The 19,300-nt window shown below is 43.4% G+C and overlaps 1 protein-coding gene across 3 annotated transcripts; it reads left to right on the forward strand.

Annotated features, from left to right (window-relative positions):
- The first annotated feature begins 8,067 nt into the window (after positions 1-8,067).
- DUT (deoxyuridine triphosphatase) lies at positions 8,068-19,064 on the forward strand. Of its 3 annotated transcripts, none has more exons than XM_075897217.2 (7): positions 8,068-8,273; positions 9,052-9,184; positions 12,079-12,170; positions 15,015-15,059; positions 16,966-17,040; positions 18,143-18,213; positions 18,941-19,064. In XM_075897217.2, the coding sequence occupies exons 1-7, from the start codon at positions 8,252-8,254 to the stop codon at positions 18,995-18,997; spliced, it is 495 nt and encodes a 164-aa protein (XP_075753332.1). In that variant the 5' UTR covers positions 8,068-8,251; the 3' UTR covers positions 18,998-19,064. The 3 variants fall into 3 exon arrangements, with proteins under 3 accessions (XP_075753332.1, XP_075753331.2, XP_075753330.1); XM_075897216.2 differs by lacking the exon at positions 8,068-8,273 and adding an exon at positions 8,340-8,553; XM_075897215.2 differs by lacking the exon at positions 8,068-8,273 and having other exon boundaries at positions 8,696-9,184.
- Positions 19,065-19,300: the final 236 nt, after the last annotated feature.

The following is a 19,300-nucleotide window of genomic DNA, read 5'->3' on the forward strand; positions in this document are numbered from 1 at the left end:
CTATCTGTGTGCAATGTTTTTTCTGTAATATATTCAGGAATATTTCAATAGTAGATTACCTCCTGCATTATCCTTAAAATAGGCTATTTTATTTCTATTAGAGAGAGAACATATGTATAATTAATATTTTTAAATGAAAGGCTTGTCATGAAAACACTGAAAGACAGGAAAAAACAGTGGTGTTCTGCAGGGATCTGCTTTGGGACGACTATTAAGCTTTTCATAAATGTTCTTGAAAAGGGGGTAAACAGTGAAACAAAATTTGCAGATGATACAAAATTACTCAAAATAGCTAAATCCAAAGATGAATGCAAAGAGTTACAAAGGGATCTCATAAAATTCAGTCAACAAGGGCAGATGGAATTCAGTGTTGATAAGTGCAAAATAATGCACATAGAAAAATATAATACCAACTATACATACAAGAATAATGGGGTCTAAAACAGCTGTTATCATTCAAGAAAGAAATATTGGAATCATTGTGGACAGTTCCCTGAAAACATCTGTTCAATGTGCAGTGGTACTCTAAAAGCTAACAAAATATTGGGAATCATTAGGAAAGGAATAGATAATAAGTTAGAAAATTAGGGATATAAAATCCCATTTAATTGGCTGGAGTGGACCCCCACCCACCTAGGCTGGATGGCGTGGCCTCTGCCTATGATGTACCTGGGCTCACTGTGGATAGGGGTTGCTTCAGGTGGTCAGAGCATCCCCTACCTGTGACAAACCAGGGTCTTCAGTGGGTGGGGAGCTGCTCCAGCTCCTACCAGTTAACCAGAATCAGTAAGCATCACCCATTAAAGATGATGTTTACCGATTAACCTTTCACATCCTTACAGAAAATATCATATTACCTCTGTATGAAGTCATGGTATGTCCACATCTTGAAATACTGAATGCAGATCTGATTACCCCATCTAAAAAAAGTATATTGTTCAGTTCTGGGCACCACATTTCAATAAAGATGTGGAGAAATTGGAGAAGGTCCAGAGAAGAGCAACAAGAATGAGAAGATGACCTATGAAGGAAGACTGAAAGAATTGGGCTTGTTTAGTTCGGAAAAGAGAAGACTGAGAGGGGACATGATAGCAGTTTTCAGGAATCTAAAAAGGTGTCACAAGGAGAAGGGAGAAAAATTGTTCTTCTTAGTCTCTGAGGATAGGACAAGAAGCAATGGGCTTAAACTGCAGCAAGGGAGGTTTAGGTTGGACATTGGGAAAAACTTCCTAATTGTCAGGATGGTGAAACACTGGAATAAGTTGCCTAGGGAGGTTGTGGAATCTCCATCTCTGAAGATATTTAAGAGCAGGTTAAATAGACATCTGTCAGGGATGGTCTAGATCAGGGGTGTCCAAACTTTTTTCAAAGAGGGCCAGATTTGATGAAGTGAACATGCATGAGGGCCGACCATTTTGCCTGACATTCTTTGAACCATTAAAATTAAATGCAAATTAACTATTTTATGCAAAGTTTATTGCAAACAGCATACTTTTCATTTCGTCACATGGATGACAAATCTAAACAGGTGTTTAATCACTCTGCCTTTCATATCTGAAGGCCAGATGAAAAAAAAATCCAAGAAGCTGAAATATATGTCAGGAACATTGTAAAGTACATTACATACTATTGGTAATAAAGGTTGTCTGTCAACTTTTAAGTTAAAAAAATATGAACAGGAACATAACACCAAGTATACATGTTGTGTCCAAATATATTTATAACTGATTTAGACCAACTGACATTAACTGAGATTTTACAATGTATTCATCTCAATACATATGGATTCGTTGGGGGCCATAAAAGATAGATATTGCCAAACTACCTGTGGGGCCGTATTAAACCGGAACACGGGCCGCAATTGGCCCGCGGGCCGCAATTTGGACATGCCTGGTCTAGATGGTACTGGGTCCTGCCTCTCGAGGTCCCTTCCCATTCTAGTGTTCTATGATTCTATGGAAATGCCTAAATTACAATAGGGTTTCAATAAGGACAAAGTAATTTTAGAGGGTGGGTCCATCAATGGCTACTAGCCTGGATGGGAAGGAATGGTGTTGCCTTTTAATTTCCTATTTTTAACCAGAAAGGGAAATGTTTATTGATAGGACTTATTTAGGCATTTGTAATTCTCACCTGGGTTTTCCAGCTGACATGTTACTATGTGATTAAATAATAATCAAAGACCTAGCTTTTATATAACGCTTTTCATCTTTAGCTCTCAAAGAACTTTAAAGTAAAGCATAGCGCGGTACCTAAGGTTACCCAATGGGCCAGTGGCAGAGCTAGTTCCAATCCAGTGGTCTTTGCACTTGGCCACATGGTTGCTATATGATTCTGATGTTCTCCTGCCCTGCTCTGTACATTTTGTTACAGTGGACTGGGGACAATGTTGTACTTTGAAATGTTTGCAGTATATATTTGCTAACAGAGCTAGTGAGAGATATTTCATCTGTGGTCTATGTCCCAGTTTCATAATATGTTGGTTACAGTAATTTTATGTACAGTAATTCCTCATTTAACACTATAGATGCGTTTCTGAAAATGTTCGTGCTAAGCAAAAACATGCTATGTAGGGTCAATTTTCCCATTAAAAATAATGGAAAAGGTGGTGGGGGCAAAGTCAATTTTTTCTTGGTGCTCGGTCATCAATGTCAACATTAGATATCTAGCAACATAAGATACCTAGCAACATAAGTCGCTGCAGTTTGTTAAAACACAAAGATAAACACGTAAGTGAACAGAGGAGCACTGTGACCACGTGCATTCATCCGCTCCTGTATATTACTACTGTTTTCACCAACTTATACTGCCGCAAGGCTCCAGGGACAAGGGTCTCAGAGAGGCCAATACACACCTGAGGAATGTGTCTGGGATCTGCAAACCAGCCAATATCATGACTGCTGACTTGGGATACAGGGATAGGTCACTGGGCCATGTGACCTGCTCCAGCTTGGAAGATATCAGGGATGGATATAAAAAGCTATGAGGCAGACTCCATCTTGCCTTCAATTCTGCTACTTATTCCAGATGCGAGGAACAGTGAGCTGGGAAGAATCGTGGGCCCATCCTGACATAGGATGTACACCAGAGACTTTTAAGATTTTTTTTTAAGTTTATAACATCTCTGCTAAGATGAACTTGGTGATTCCATGTATGTAGATTTAAGCCAGGGGCCTGAGGGACTGCTTGAAATGTGGCCAGCTGAAGTTGTTCAGCCCTGCAAGACAATTAACTGTTGATATGTAAATACAGCTCATACTGAGATGGGGAAGGAATCCGGGGTGTGGTTATGTAGATACAATTCAGCCAAGGCTGATGGAGGATCAGTTGTTAGAATGGAATGTGATGTATGTAATGAATTTGGGCTGTTGTGGGGTCACAAACCATGCTACCCCTAAATGTGGGAACTGTAAAATATGATACCAGTGTTTGCAAGAGAGACACCATTGTAAGGGGTCTCAGATGAACAAGCCTCCCCCTTCCAGAGTTGAGTGAACTGAGTTGGGGGAAAAGGGCTTGAGCCAGCCTGCTTCATGCCTGCCATTGTGAGCTGTAAGACTGGCTCAACCTGTTTCTCTTCTCTACCCCTATTCTAAGGATAGATCTAAAGCAGACTCCATCAGGAGTCTTTTTGCTATTCCAGTGGAAGCTGGAATCTTTTGCCAGCCTAGGTGGTGGCTAAGGAGTTGAAATCACTAAGAACTGAAGTCATTGGTTTGGCCTAGAGCCAGACCCACAGCAACCAACAAGACTGCTGGAGGGAGCGACTGGCGGGTGGCTGGTAGGAGCAGTGGCAGGCAGGCAGCCAGCGGAGTGGCTGGTGGGAACGACCACCAGGTAGCCGGTACAAGCAGCAACAGGCGGCTAGCGGAGCAGCTGGTGGGAGTGATCATCGGGCAGCCTGTGGAGCAGATGGTGGGAGCGACTGGCAGGCGGACAGTAGGGGGCTGGCAGGAACAACCAGCCAGAAGGAGCAGCACACAAGTGGCATCACATCAGGCTCTATGAGGGGAAGTCATCAGGGTGATGTGTCTGGGTCCGCACTGACTGGACAGAACTATAAGTGGGGCATTTGAAGTGGGGTACGGAGAAAGTTTGGGTATGTAAATGGGACCCTTACATTGTAGGATTGGTGAGCTTGAGAAGCAAGGGACATTGCTCAATCCATTTGAGCTGGGGTGGTTACTCACGGGTTGGTTATGAACTCTGGTTATAGTATTTTCCCAAGCTAATGCCATGTGACTTCTCTCTCTCTTTCATTAAAAGTTCTTTTCTACGCTCAGACTCTGTGCTTGCGAGTGGGGAAGAATTGCCTCTCAGAGGCGCTGGGGGGGGGGGGGGTGAATTTCCCAGGCTACTGGGTGGGGACTCGAGCCGATTATGTGTGAGATGGACGAAAAGGGACCCCTAGATATTGAACCCGGCTTTGGCTGCTGCCGGTACTACCTGGTAGAAGGGTTACATAATGTATTCCCCTTAACAATTTTACTTTCATGCTTTTCTTTTTTATTAATAAACCTTTAGATTTTAGATTCTAACGGATTTGCTCAGTGTGATCTTGTGGATAAGATTCAAAGTGTAAATTGACCAGGGATTTGTAGCTGGTTCTTTGGGACCGGAAAGACCCATTCGGGGTAGGTGGGATTGGGTTCTATAACCCCTCACCTGTACGTTAGGCCTGCGGCTGATTGTGGCACAGGGAGAACTACGGTGCCTGAGGGGTTTTGCTCGGTGTGACCAGTTTGTGACCTGTTTGGGAAGGTCTGTGGTCTGGGGCTGTGAAGAGCCCTTGTTTTGAGGAATTCGCCCTGAGCAGACACCCTCAGTGGTGCCCAGACCCAGCCCAGTCCATCACAACATACCACCAGCTAGCAACTTGCTGGATATTACTTTGGTTAGGTAGTCTGAGCAGTGCGTGGAGGTGGAACCCTCGCTCTCATTATTCACCCACTTCAATCAGGCTTCCTCACCCATATTCCAGGCTCATCCACTTCACCCCTTTTAAATTAGACCCCTTCACAGTCTGACCAGGCCTGCCCCCTCACCCTCTCGGTTTTTGGATATTAATGTTTCATTTTCTGGACATTAATTTCAGCCCTTCCCCAGATCCTATCTCATATGGAGAAAAGCTCAGATACTCCAGAAGGAGCAGGGTTCCCCAGATTACAGAATACACAGAGGGCAGGAAAAAGAGATCTCAAAAGCATACCTCTCTCACCAACAGATGTTAGTCCAATGAAAGATATTATCTTATCTAACTTGTCTCTATAGTAATTTTAACTATTTAGAAATGACACTTGAAACAAAAAAACACTATGCAAGCATGCAAGCATTTTACTTCTGGGCCAAAACAAATATTCTGAGCACAATATTTTAAAATTCTGCAAAATATTGTATATTTCTTTGTCAAAATATAATACAATCAAAGAAGTTTCAATTATTTTGGTAATTTATTCCAAAATACATGTAAGCAGGAATGTCTGAAAATAGAGACAACAAAGATTCAGGAAATGTTTTTTTGACAAATAGGTTCCTTAATAGACATATCCAAACACAACTGTGAGTAATAATTCATTTAAATAACAATACAGAAACTGCATTCTTCAGAAGCAATGCAAAGGCTTGGGGTAGTTGGGGTAAAAGAGAAGCTGAGAGAGAGGGAAGTAATTACTAGGAAGGAGCGTGGAAGTAAACCTGGAGGATTGTTAGGTGTGAGTTGGAGAAATTGTTTTTCTTGGGGGAGACAGAGAGATTGTTAGGAAATTGGGAAATCTCCCCTGTACAGACCCTGGCTAACCCCTAGTTTTTCAGTCTTCTCAGGCACATCAGCCCCATTATCCCATGTGTCCCTGCATCACCACGCCCATTCAGCTCTTGCCACAGTCTGTCTCTCCCAAAAGCCAATGATCAGCCCCTTTTGCCCCTCCGCTCCCCATATCCTGTGCCTCCTCACCTGGCCTGCATGCAAGAGACTGTGAGGAATGCTGCTTCTCCAGAGCTGGCTGCTCTCTTTTCTGGCATCACAGCAACCAATGGTGGGTGAAAGGTGTAACTGCAGTGCTTCTGCAGAAAAAAGCAATTTGTAGAGAACACCACTTCTGCATGTGTGCAGTGGCACAAAACATCCCCCGGGGAGTAGCATTTCCCTTTTTTTCTTATGGTATGAAAGGGAGGACTGGTATATATTCATTTTAGAAAATACCTAATTAGACCAAGATTTTATTTTTGTTCCTTTTATAATCTGAGACTCCATTAAGCTGGAAAGTGTATGCACACTTCTACAATATTCATTTACTTTGTGAACTTACCACTTTCCCTGTGTTCTTTCACTTTCACATGATTTTAAGGTTTTACATGAAGCATAAGGCTTGAAAGGACTGTAAAGCCATCTAGTCTAACCCCCCTGCCAAGATGCAGTATTTGTTGTGTCCAAACCATTCAACACACTTGTTAGCCTTATTTTAAAAATCTCAAGTAAAGATTTTCTCACAACCTTTCTAAGCAGTCTGTTCCATTGCCCTCCTGTTCTTACAGTTAGGAAGTATTTCCTGCTATATTTTCTCTCTTTTCATTGACCCTTTGGTGAAGACTTCAAAATGAGGGACAGACTATTTATAAAATAGTCCATTGCTGTGTTAATTAAAGGGTGTTATTCTACCCTGTATATACAGGTTTGTCTGTGAAAGCAATCAATTGGGGTTTGCTACAGGAAAACCCAGATTGCTAATTTTCTATGTAGATGTAATAGAAGATTTACCCAGCATTGCTCAGGTCCTTAACTCAATTAATTTTTGTTTTCTGAAAAATAAAAAGTATATGCTTCATTTAAATCATTAAATCAGGGTGCAGCTTGAGATGAGGGGTTCAGCTCCCGGTGAGAGAGGACACCAGCCCCCTCTCACCATAGCAGCTTGGGGTCAGGTGGGAAACACCTCTTCATGGATGTTACAGCTCCAACAGGTACAGCTGGAGGAGGGGTGCATGTTCTCCGGCTGGGACAGGTCCAGATATGTCTGCCCCCTGCAATCTCCAGCTAGAGTGAGGAATGCACCAAACTGCACTTTTCCCTTGCTCCCTGATGCAGGGGAACAGCCAGCAATGTCACCATATGAATGGGGGGGGGGTGGTGTTCAGCCACCCCCTGCCCTCCCTAAAGGACACCTGAGGTGGGAGGCTTGAGACTGAGGCAGTCCAGGGAGCTGGGTACCCCAGCCAGCCCATTTCACCTGCCTGGTGATACCGACCCTTTTCTGTACAATTTCATGAGATGCAAGCCCATTGCAGGCATATCCCATTTTCTTGGCACAACCAAACCCATATCTTACTTTTAAGTTATGATAAAAAGCTGTGGTGGTCTTAGCTCTTACCATTTAGGAATTCTTGGACAGACATTCTCAAATATATACTAGACTTTGCTTTTTTTCAGGGGTGTGCATGTGAGTAAGAGAGACTAAATTCACTAACCATTTTGGTCAATTTCACAGTCATAGGATTTTTTAAACAATACATTTCATTATTTCAGATACTTAAATCTGAAATTTTGTGGAGTCCTAAATCAAAACAAAGTTGGGGGAGCGGAGGGTCACAAGATTATTGTATGGAGCCTGAAGTATTGCTATCCTTACTTCTACACAGCTGCTGGCTGCAGTATTTCCTTCAGGGCTGCACAGCTAGAGAGGAGCGGCTGCTGGCCTCCTCATGAAAATCAATTTTTCACTGATCATATTTGTTCCTTACAGGTTGGATTTGGAAGTTGCTATGGATGGGGGGTGGGTTTTGCCTTCATCTGACACCGAATACTTTGTTTCATAATCACTTTTAACAACATTCTACAAGTATGTAAAGTAGAAGTGACAGTGTGATGGGGAAGGTCTTCTGTCCTGATTCTGTCACGCTAGTGTAGTGACAAGATGCTCTTGTGGATAAGGGGCTTGACTAGGACTCACGTCCAAATGGTGTAATTCCTGCTTCTACCACAGCTCTCTCCTTACTTAATGTCTCCATTTCAGAGACTGGGAGCTGAAACAAAGCTCCTACCTGGGCTACCTATTCCCACTTTCAGCTATTGTTTTGATCCCAGTGTTAGATACGGCGGGAGCTTGACTACCTCTCCTCTGAAACGCTGTACCTCTCGGTTGCCCTGTCAGGCAAGGGGACCGGCTCGGCGGGAGCTACCGACAGATCCAAGCATCCCCGCTACCTGCTGTAGCACCCTGAGTTTTCCTGGACGGCTCCCACCTCCCTCTAGCTGATGAGTGAGGACCGCGGCCGAGGTGCTGATGCCTCGGGGGGCGGGCACCGAGCGGAAGGCGCAAGTCTGGCTCCCCACGGACTGGGACCCTTTGCAGGCAGCGCCCCGCGAGCCGCCAATGGCTGCACTGGCCGGTGACGACCGGGGCGGCTGCGTGCGCCAGGCGAGGCCTACAGCCAGGCAGCCCAGCCTCCGCGGCTGCTGAGCAGCCAATGCCGCTCTCCCCCGAGCTGCGACAGCAGCAGCGGGCGCCATGCTGGCCAAACGCCTCCCTCGGCAGCTCCTGTCCCTCCGCCTTCACAGTAAGGGGAGCGCGGGGCCGCGCCGTTATTACCCCTGAGCCGCGCGGCCATAATCCAGAGGGGCTGCACGGCGGGCCGGGGGAAGGGCTCTGGTGCTGCCGGGCCGGGGGGGGGGGGGGGCGGTTTTGCAAGGCGGCGGGGAAGGGTAGCAGAGCTCCAGGGGCGGGGAGCTTTGCAGGCCTCCGGCGCTATCCGACTAGCTGCTGAGGGCGTCCCTGAGGCGCTTCCCGCCTGGGCCCCAGCCCCTGAGCGGGGTGCCTGACTGGCAAAGCCTCGCTCCAGCACCACCACAGCCAGCAGGCTCGGGGGATCTGGGCGGGGCGTAGGAGAGCCCATTCTCGGCCGCTGAGGGGGAGGGGCAGCGGCAGCTTGGCCTCAGGGGCCGGGGCGTGGTAACGGTTCGAATGGCGCGGGCGGGAAACACTAGCCCCGCCCCTTCATTCCGCGCTGTCTCCTGTCCTGTCTCGGCCGCTCTCCTCATGCCGTGCTCCGGAGCAGACCCCGCCGTGTCCCCCAGCAAGCGGCTCAAGGCCTCGGAGCCCGACCTGCGGCTCCGCTTCGCCAAGCTCTCCGAGCACGCGTGTGCGCCTTCCCGGGGCTCGGCCCGCGCAGCTGGCTACGACCTGTACAGGTGAGAGGCGGCCCCCGCCGAGCCCTGCCCGCCAGCCCGCCCTTCCTGCTCCCCCGCCCGGGGCCATGGCCCCATAGCCCCGAGGCCGCGCCCGTTGAGCTGGGTATCGGGCGAGTGGCCGCCATGCGCCCGGCGGAGCCCGCCACAGTCTCCCGCCAATGGCCGGGTCTCCGCTGGCCCACAGAGCCCCTTGCCGAGCGGCGCTAGGGTCTGTGCGTGGGCTCGCTGGACTGGGAGCGTGGCGCTGCGTTCTGCGGACTCGGGAAGGAGCCCCTCACATCGCGGGAAGTGTCTCTACAGGGTGTTGCACGCTGCAGCTGCAAGCTTGTGTGGAGACAAGACCTTCCTGTCATCACTTCTACAGGCCCCTCATTTCCTCTTTCCACTCGTGCAGCAGCTCCCATCTGCCCCCTGACCCAGGTCACCCTGCCTTTCGAACCCATTCAGTGGCTTCCTAGGCTCTTCCTCGTGCCTAACTCTCTGCTTGTCGCACTTCCCCCTTTCTTTGTCCGGCTACCTCTTGTACCTCCTACACTGCTGCGTTTGGAAAAGACTTCCTAATGCATCCACAGCCTTCGCTTCCCTCTTCCACGTGCTTGAACGCCAATTCTTCCACAAGAGTCACATGTTCTAACAGGTACCAGCAAGATGAGGTTACTGCTACCAGCCTTTTGCTAAATCCTGTAACTTAGATTAGTGCAATTTATCACACTCTGCCAAGGCCAAATATCTGCATCAAATTTTGCATAAGTGAGAGTGAAAGAACCTCAGACTAATTTTGTGATGGGTTGGGGAACCCAAACTAATTTTAATGTATGTAGTTATGAATTTCTGTATTTTGTCATTAAGAACATACATAGTATGTTATGTCAGACCTAAGGTCCATCTAGCTCAATATTCTGTCTGACTGATTAATGCTAGGTGAACCAGAGGGAATGAACAGACCAGGCAATCATTAAGTGATCCATGGCTGTCACCTGTTCACAACTGCTGAGAGTCTAGGGCTGTGGACACCAACAGGTCGATCACAAGGCCTTGACCAGTTGATTGTGAGGTGTCCTGCCCGCGGGGGGGGCCCCCCCATTTCCCCACTACCTACCTCAAGTGAAAATGGAGGTAGTGTCAGCTTCCCAGAGATGGACAGAAGTCCTGCAACTTAGCTCCACTTCCAGCGATTCGGGGGGGAGAATCCTGGGAGGAGGCAGATGCAGGGTACCCTCTGCCTCCACTCCCCTCCCCGCCCCCTGTCCCCACTGCCCAGTTCTCTCTCTCCAGCCTCAGAACTCCCCGCTCCCCTGTCCCCAGCTACAGAACTGTCCCCATTCCCATCCCCACTCTCTGAACTCTGTCCTCATACCCCTGTCCCAAGCCACAGAACTCTGTCCCCACTGGCCCCTGCCAAAGCACCCGCTAGCACCCTTCCCCAGTACTATGTCCCCTGTTCCCACCAACACAGTTGGGGCCACATTAGTGAAGCTGGGGGGGGGGGATTGGAGGAGGGTTTTTTTGCATCTCTGCATCTCACTTGTGTGGCCCAAACTGACTTTCTTGGGTCAGTGACCCCTGACTCAAGACAGGTTCCCTGCCCTTCTCAGAAATAAAGACAATGCAGAAACTTTGTTTGACACAGTATTTTATTTAAAAATGAAGCCTGGCCAACAAACCCCAAATTGGGGCCAAGCCCCCATTTGGCCACAGCATCATAACACTCCTGCACTCCCCTTTTCCCCCAGACCCTACATCAGAGCCTATCATACACTGGAACCCCCTGCCCTGAGCCCCTCAATACTCCAACCCAAATTCCTGAACCCTCACATCCAGAAGTCTGTGGCTTGCTTAGTACCCTAACCCTACATCTGACCTCAACACTGCCTGGCCTGGCGCCCTCTCTCCAAGCCAGTGTCCCCTTATCCACCTTCTCCTGCATCCAGATTTCCTCCCAGAGCTTGCACCTCTCACCCCTTCCCAAACTCAAATCCCTCATTTCTACCCCAGAGCCTACATATCCTGTCTCAACCCAGCAAGGTTACGGCTAGACTGCAGGAGTTTTTCAGGATTCTGGAGATATCCCAGAAAAATGCTTCTGCATCCAGGGATGCATTTGTTGAGCAAACATGATCTTTCGGTCACCTCTGTATTCCTCTTTCCACAAGGAATAAGGGGGCTTCCAAAAAAGGGGGGTTTTCTGACATTTGGTCCAGTCTAGATAGGCCAAATGTTGGAAAAACCTCTTCCTACAGAAGAATTGGGAGAAAAAAAATCAGCAGTATAAGGGTTAGGGATAGCAAATGATGTAGAGGAGGAGAATAGAGAGGGCGGGGCTTCAAGGAAGGGGCGGTAGATCTTTGCTTGTTCTGTCATTTAAAAAGTGATCTTGAGTGTGAAAAGGTTGGAGACCACTGGTCTAGGGACAACATTCTTGCCCATCCTGGCTAACAGCCACTGATAGACCTATCCTCCATGAATTTATCTAGCTCTCTTTTGAACCCTGTTGTAATCTTGCCCTTCTCAACATCCTCTAGCATGGATTTCCACAGGTTAACTGTGTTGTGTGAAGAAGTACTTCCTTTTTTTGTTTTAAACCTGCTACCTATTAATTTCATTTGGTAACCCCCTGTTCTTATGTTATGGGAACAAGTAAATAACTCTTTCATATCCTCCCTTAATTGTCTCTCTCTTTCAAGCTGAAGAGTCCCAGTTTTATTAATCCCTCCTAATATGGCAGCAGTTCTATACCCGTAATAACATTTGTTGCCCCTTTTTTTAAATTCTTTCCAATGCCATGATACCTTTTTTTGAGATAAAGCGACTATGCAGTATTCAAGATATGGGATAGAAAATGAGAGACTATCTCAAGTTACAAAGAAGAAAATACATTTGTTTGCTTTATTTAGTGCCTATGACTATGTGATTCCTGCAATGGAAAAGGCCATAGTGAAAACTGATATTCAGATCTCCCTCCCTTCTGGATGTTATGGCAGAATAGGTAAGTTAGCAGACTTCTATGAAACAATTCACTTGTCATCATGGCTTGTCTTGAGACTTAAGTCTCCATGCAGAAATTGCACCATTTAACTGTGTCTGTTTCTATATGTATTTAGTTAAATGGATGCCATTCTTATTCAAGGATGTTCTTAAACCAGTTCGAGTGGCTGCACAAGAGGATTGTACCCATTAACAGGGCTCGCCAAACCGTGACGAGCCCCACTCGCCAGCCACGCTGTCCGGTGATCTGTGCATGCGCAGATCGTTCTGTGCATGCGCAGATCGTTCTGCGCATGCGCAGATCGTTCTGCGCATGCGCAGATCGCCCGAACCCAGCTCTTCTGGGTTACAATCTACTTGCCACAGGCGAGTAGATTGTATTATTTGTCGAGCCCTGCCCATTAAAGTAAAATCTTCATAGAAGTGATTGTGGCTAAATGGTATAGTTCCTCTGTATAGACTAAATACTACTGGACTCATTTTAAATTAGCTCGGGCCTGGTACCCTAGTTAAATAAGCTGCTTACTCATTTACCACATCTTTTGGAGAACTGGAGGATGATTCATAATAAACTTCATAAAATATTTTGCTAAGAAAAATGTTATATAGCTAATTTGTGTTAATCTAGAACCTCCATATTTTTTTTCTATGTAGTGCCTAGTGATGTGTAGCATTACACACCTGCTGGGCCAGTTACACAAGACTGAAAATGATGTAAAATGGGAGGGGTCACAAAATACCTTTCAAATACTGTATTTGGTTAAAAATAAAATATTTTAAATCTCAATATTGAAAAATAAATAAAAATACAGTACTACTTAATTTGCACACCTTAATGGAAATAACTTGGATTGCTTTTGGTAGGCATGATACATTAATTGGTATTATTCAGGTTATTACTGGAACATAAGCACTTTCAGAATTCCCTTAGATTCCTCACCAAGTTATAGACATAGAAAACTTGTATAATCTAACATAGCTATTTCTTCAGCAAGGTGGTAGGATAAATGTTTCTGTTTTTAAATATTTGAGTTGCTTTGAGTTATAAGTACTTCAGTAATGGTTGCCTCATCACACAAACTTTTATAGTTGACACTAGCGGTAGTTCTTCCCGGTAACAATTGAGGTATTTCCTTAGGCTTGTCCTACTGTTTTTCATTCTTTATAGAATCATAGAGCTGGAAGAGATCTTAGAAGGCCATCAGATCCAGCTCCTTGCCCAAGGCAGGACCAATTCCAATTAAATCAACCCAGACAGGGTTTTGTCAAGCCGGACTTAAACACCTCTAGGGATGAAGACTCCACTACTTCCCTAGGTAACCCATTCCAGTGCTTCACCACCCTAGTGAAATAGTTTTTCCTAATATTCAATCTGGACCTCTCCCACCACAACTTGAGACCATTGTTCTGCCTTCCATCACTACTGTGAACAGCCTTTTTCCAGCCTCATTGGAACCTTCCTTCAGGAAGTTGAAGGCTGCTATCAAATTCCCCCTTCATTCTTCTCTTCTGCAGACTAAATAGACCCAACTCCCTCAGCCTCTCCTCGTAGGTCATATGCTCCAGCCCCCTAATCATTTTGGTTGCCCTCCGCTGGACCCTCTTCAATGCATCCACATCTTTCCTGTTATTGGGGGCCCAGAACTGGACACAATACTCCAGATGTGGCCTCACCAGAGCCAAGTAAAGGGAATAATCACATCTCCAGATCGACTGGCAATGTTTCTCTTAATGCAACCTAATATGCCATTAGCCTTCTTGGCTACAAGGGCACACTGTTGACTCATGTCCAGCTTTTCATCCACTAATCCCCAGGTCCTTTTCTACAAAACTGCTACTTAACCAATTGGTCCCCAGCCTGTAACAATGCTTGAGATTCTTCCATCCCGAGTGTAGGACTCTACACTTGTCCTTGTTGAACCTCATCAGATTTCTTGTGGCCCAGTCCTCCAATTTGTCTAAATCACTCTGGACTCTATCCCTGCCCTCTAGCATGTCTACCTCTCCCCCTAGCTTAGTGTCATCCGCAAACTTATTGAGGGTGCAATCCATCCCTTATCAATATAATTATTTTGTGCACATATTACGTAGATTTATAAGTAGTAAAGGGCAGAGTATACTGTAGTCAAATGTGCAATGACATCAAAAACTCCAGCAGCCATCTCAATCAGAAAATGACTACTTAGTGTTTCTAACACAGCTTAATAAATCCTCTAAGAAGAGCGATGGTACCTTTCTTTCATACTGAGTCAATTAAAAAACTTATTGGAAAATGGGTGAAACTTGAAATGGGGCTTAAATCTTACCTAGTAAATGAGCAAAGCAGCCTAAAGTAAAGCTTTAGCAACATTTATAATAAGAACTGTCAATTAACATGTGTTACTAGATTGCAGGCTATACCAGAATTGCAGTTTTAAGTGAACTAGGTATATTATTTTGTGTAAATAAGAATACATTTGCTCTATAGCTGACTTCTGTGGTTGATTACCATGGAATGTGTTTAAATAAGAAGGGCCAAGGATTAATATCCGCGTCCATACTCTGAAAAGCCATCTAGTAGTGTTTCAAGATAAACATGTTTCAGATAGTTTAAACTATCACACACCCAATTCATTTAATTTGCAATCTCACTATAGCCTTTAACTATTGATTTTTGTAACTTTCTGCAGCTATATAATGACGCTGTAAATTTCATAGGAGTACATGTAGGTTTTGAAATGCAGTAGGACAGTTTTTGGTGGTGGGATTTACTAGTTTTTGGTAACCTATTGTACATACAATGCATACTAAAATTCATTTTCAGCAAGTTTTCTTCAATGTTGAAAAATGTTTTTGATTTTTCTAGCCCCACGTTCTGGATTAGCTGCAAAACACTTCATAGATGTTGGTGGTAAGATGTTTATATTCCTTATACAATCTCTATATGACTTTTTTTTTGTCAGATTGATACTAAAACTATAAAATGACAACTACAGATTCATTAATAATATTACTTTTAAGGGTTTCATTAAAATAAATGGAAATGGTGATTTAAGATTTTTCAATCATATACTCATCCCAGTATCTAAGTTCCCAAACTATTTTGGACTGAAGTTTGCTTAAGGCTTGCAGTTTCTTACCATTCTTCCAGATCGATTCGGATTGATAGAAGGGAAGTTTAGTCATATTTTCAGGCTCCAATAAATTCATAATTCTGTTCTAATCTGTGTATTGATTTTTTTTTCCAGATGAAGAAAATAGTAAACAAGTGGTATTCTCTCTAAAGTAATGCATGATATAGCCAGTGTGGAATGGGCCAAATGCCTGTCTAACAAGCATTCGTCAACCAAATGATAACAATAGAACTAAATACAACATATTTCCCTGTATCTCTCAAGTTTAAATAAAGCACAGGACCAAATTCAACTCTGTAATGAGCCCATTTACATTAGGGTTGAATTTAGATCTTTTCACAACCTCCTCCTGCAGTTCAATTGTTTACTGTAGGTAAATGCTAGGAATGACTCTAGTAATTCTCCTAGTATTTTTTTCTTGTTCTGCATGATCCAGGCTTTCTAAAAGGGCTTGCTACTTTGCACTTTCAGCTAACTACTGATTTTCTTTTATATCTGAAGTCCCTATTTGTTTTTTTTATTAAAACTAATTGTTCTATTCTTTCCTACTTATTTTTCTGCCCATAACTTTAAAACAAAACTATAAACATCTCAGAATTTTAGACCTAATTTTAAATGCCCTAAGTTAGCCATCCTTTTATTACTGTTTTTAGTACTTCCATGTTCTTTTATTAATTCAGTGCTTTTGATGCTTTGGCAGTAGTCTTAATCACACTATTTAGCGATAAATTATAATAGTCAAAATGTTGGCTGTTTTGGACAAGCGCAGTTTCGAAACGGAAACTGTGGCTTAGCCACGGTTCTGCCGACAGTGGGGTGATTTTTCGACAGATCCCATATTCAAAAAATGAGGAGTACAGGAGCTGTCGAAAAATCACCCCACTGTTGGCAGAACCGCGGCTAAGCCGTGGTTTCAGTTTCGAAAGGGCGCTTGTTCAAAACAGCGTCCGAATGTGATTATGCAAAGGAAGTGCAGGATATTTAAATGCCTGCTTCATTTGCACTTCCGATGTGTCTAATTTACATCCCTATGCTGACAGAGGGGTGCACTTTAGACACGGCATAAGTGATGTTGTAAAACTAAGTAATAGTCCAGAAATTTAGGTCATATTTAAAAGCCATTTAGATATTATGTTCACATACTCAGTGTAGTAGGGCCTAACAAATTTCAGAGCCTAAATCCCATCAACTTCCAATGGGATTTATGCTCTTAAATCAATTATGTACTGCTATACTGAGTGCAGAAATACCTTTAAATATCTGGACCATAGTGCTTTGTGGTAAATAGTAAAAGCTTATTTGTGTGCACCATATACACTCAATCATCCTACCACATTGCTTCCATTCAAAAAATGCTCTGAATTAGCTGATGTTCTATTTAAAGAAGAATTTCAGCAAGGCTAATTAGATTTTTATTTTCATATATTACAACCAGGCTACCTTTTCCATGCCAGTGTTCATAGATACTAATGTGGTGGGGTCTTTTTAGTTTATAATCATTGCAATTTAGACTTGCATTAGGATATTCCAATAACTTTAATATCAACTCTAAGTATATCCATACATACGCTAATGTGCTGAAGTGTAACTACTGATTTAAATTAATATTTCATGACTTTTTCATCCTTGATATTCATATATTGCATTTTTAGATGCAACTTTTAATTACTCCCTTTATTACAGCTGGAGTCATTGATGAGGATTACAGAGGAAATGTTGGTGTTGTACTTTTTAATTTCGGCAAACAAGATTTTGAAGGTAAGTGTTAGATTGGGGAAATCTGTATTTAAGGTTGCAATCAGCCGTCTAAACTTGTTAGTATTCCTTAACAAAAACTAAAGCCCTTAATTGTTAACTCAAGGTTACGTGCATATGCTTTCCTGTTCAACCAGTAATGTATAGAAAATCAAATCCTTGTCCACACCTTACAACATGCAACCATGAAGTCTTCTACTCCCAATATAACAGTGACATGGATAGACTTTGTAGCTCCAGCCCTAAGCTACCAGCTCTGAACTGGGGCAATTTTTTCATCAGGCAAATTTCCCTATGGCTCTCCAAAAGAGGAATCCCAGTCTGCTGCATCCAACTGTGACCATAGTTTGGAATGATGAAGACGTTTCTAGAACTGGGAGGGGAGGGGAGAGGAGAGGAGAGATTTTACCGTCATCTATTGTGTCTTCCCTCTCCATACACACACAGATACTCACCTCTCCAATGCTTTACTGTCCTACTTCCCCGTGTCAGAGTCCGTGGGGATTATTGTTGTTTAGCTAGAGAAAAGTAAAGGAAGGTGAGGAAAACATGGTTGCATTTCCAAAAGGGAGTACTTAATGCATAGTCTACAAAAGTTAAATCTGTTTCTTGAAAACTTGCATTTCTGAAATTACTAGACATGTTAAAGTATAGCTGATTAACCATTTAACCGATAAGCTGATGCTTATCGGTTAATGGTCTTGGTTAAACTCAGCAAGCTCCCAGGGAGGAGGCTTTGCTGCTGCAGAGTAGCCGCCTCCCCAGGAGCTAGGCTAGGGGCCCCACTCCCAGGGAGACTTGGCTGCACAGATAACTATGTAACCACTGAGATTTTCAGCCATTGCACAGTTACCCTACTATACAGTTTAATATCCCTAGAAGTTACTCAACTAAATTTGTTAGTATTGAGAAGTTGAGTGCACTTTAGTCTTGCTTAAAGTGCAAATTTCTGTACATAATCTAAATTCAAATCGCTGTAGATGATTGCCTACATTAAATTTGAAATTTAATGTTAATGATAATGTTTTATGGGCGTGTTAAATATGGAGATTGATGTTAAATTGGACTTGTTGCTTTAAAAAAAAAAATTAACTTCTCTCTCAAGTTAAAAAGGGGGACAGAATTGCCCAGCTAATCTGTGAACGCATCTTCTATCCTGAGCTAGAAGAAGTTCAAGTAAGTTACTGGAATGAAACATTTGCATTTATTCTATGACTGTACAGGAAGAGTTGTATTTGATCTCAAATTCAGAGAACAAGTTAACTTTTGGAAAAGCAATTTACTTCCATTGCTGTCTGTAACATGTAAGTTACCATTGTTTAAAATAAAACTGCAGATATTTTCCTTTAACACTTAATTGTAAGACATTACAAGTCTGTTGGAGAGGCAGATGATGTGAAGAATTTAAAATCTGATTTGTAATTCTTTTACTTAAACTTTGGGATTTACTAGAAATTTAGGATGGTGTCACAAATTACAGAACTCTAAGCAGACAGCAACATATTAACAACTATTGCAATTGACCATGTCAGTACAGGAGACGAAATGGGGCATTAATCCTACCCTGAACAACCAATTCAAAGAAATAAGATGAAGAAAAGGTTGATGCATTTTTCTTGGAGATGAGCTATTAGTTTTAAACTACTGAAAATAGCACACTGACACACCTTTAAAATATATTTTTACAATGTCTTACATGTCCAAAATAGTCTGTTCTGTTGACTCCTGAACGTTAGTCTAAAAACTTGTAGCTTATTTATGCATTTAGTGCAGAAAAGGTCTGTTCTACAAAATAAAACACTTTTTTTCTCTCTAATGGAAGATGAAGCATACAAAAAACCAAATGGGTATACGTTACAAGTATAAGTTATTAGAAAGTTAACCTTATTAATCTCTCTTTCAGGCTCTAGATGATACTGTACGTGGCACTGGCGGCTTCGGTTCCACTGGTCAGAATTGAAGAGAGATGTTAGATGTAATTAATTGTTGTTGTATTTGGATTTTGATTAAAGGTTTTTTTTGTAAAATGTCTTTGAAGAATTGTTTCAAAGGGGGATTGGGATTTTAGGATCTGGGAGAGTAAGGGACTTTAACTCAAGCATTGTATGAGCATCTACACATCTCTCCCTTTTGCCCACTTCCAAACTGATAGCAAGTGATGTTGAACAATGTGTTGGTTTGCAGTACAGAGAAATCTGCACAAGATATTTGACACAAGTTAACGTCTTGGATCCTGCATTAGTGTGTCTATTGTATTGGAAAT

Source organism: Pelodiscus sinensis, chromosome 14, assembly GCF_052426305.1.
Source record: "Pelodiscus sinensis isolate ZL-2025 chromosome 14, ASM5242630v1, whole genome shotgun sequence".
NCBI lineage: Eukaryota > Metazoa > Chordata > Testudines > Trionychidae > Pelodiscus > Pelodiscus sinensis.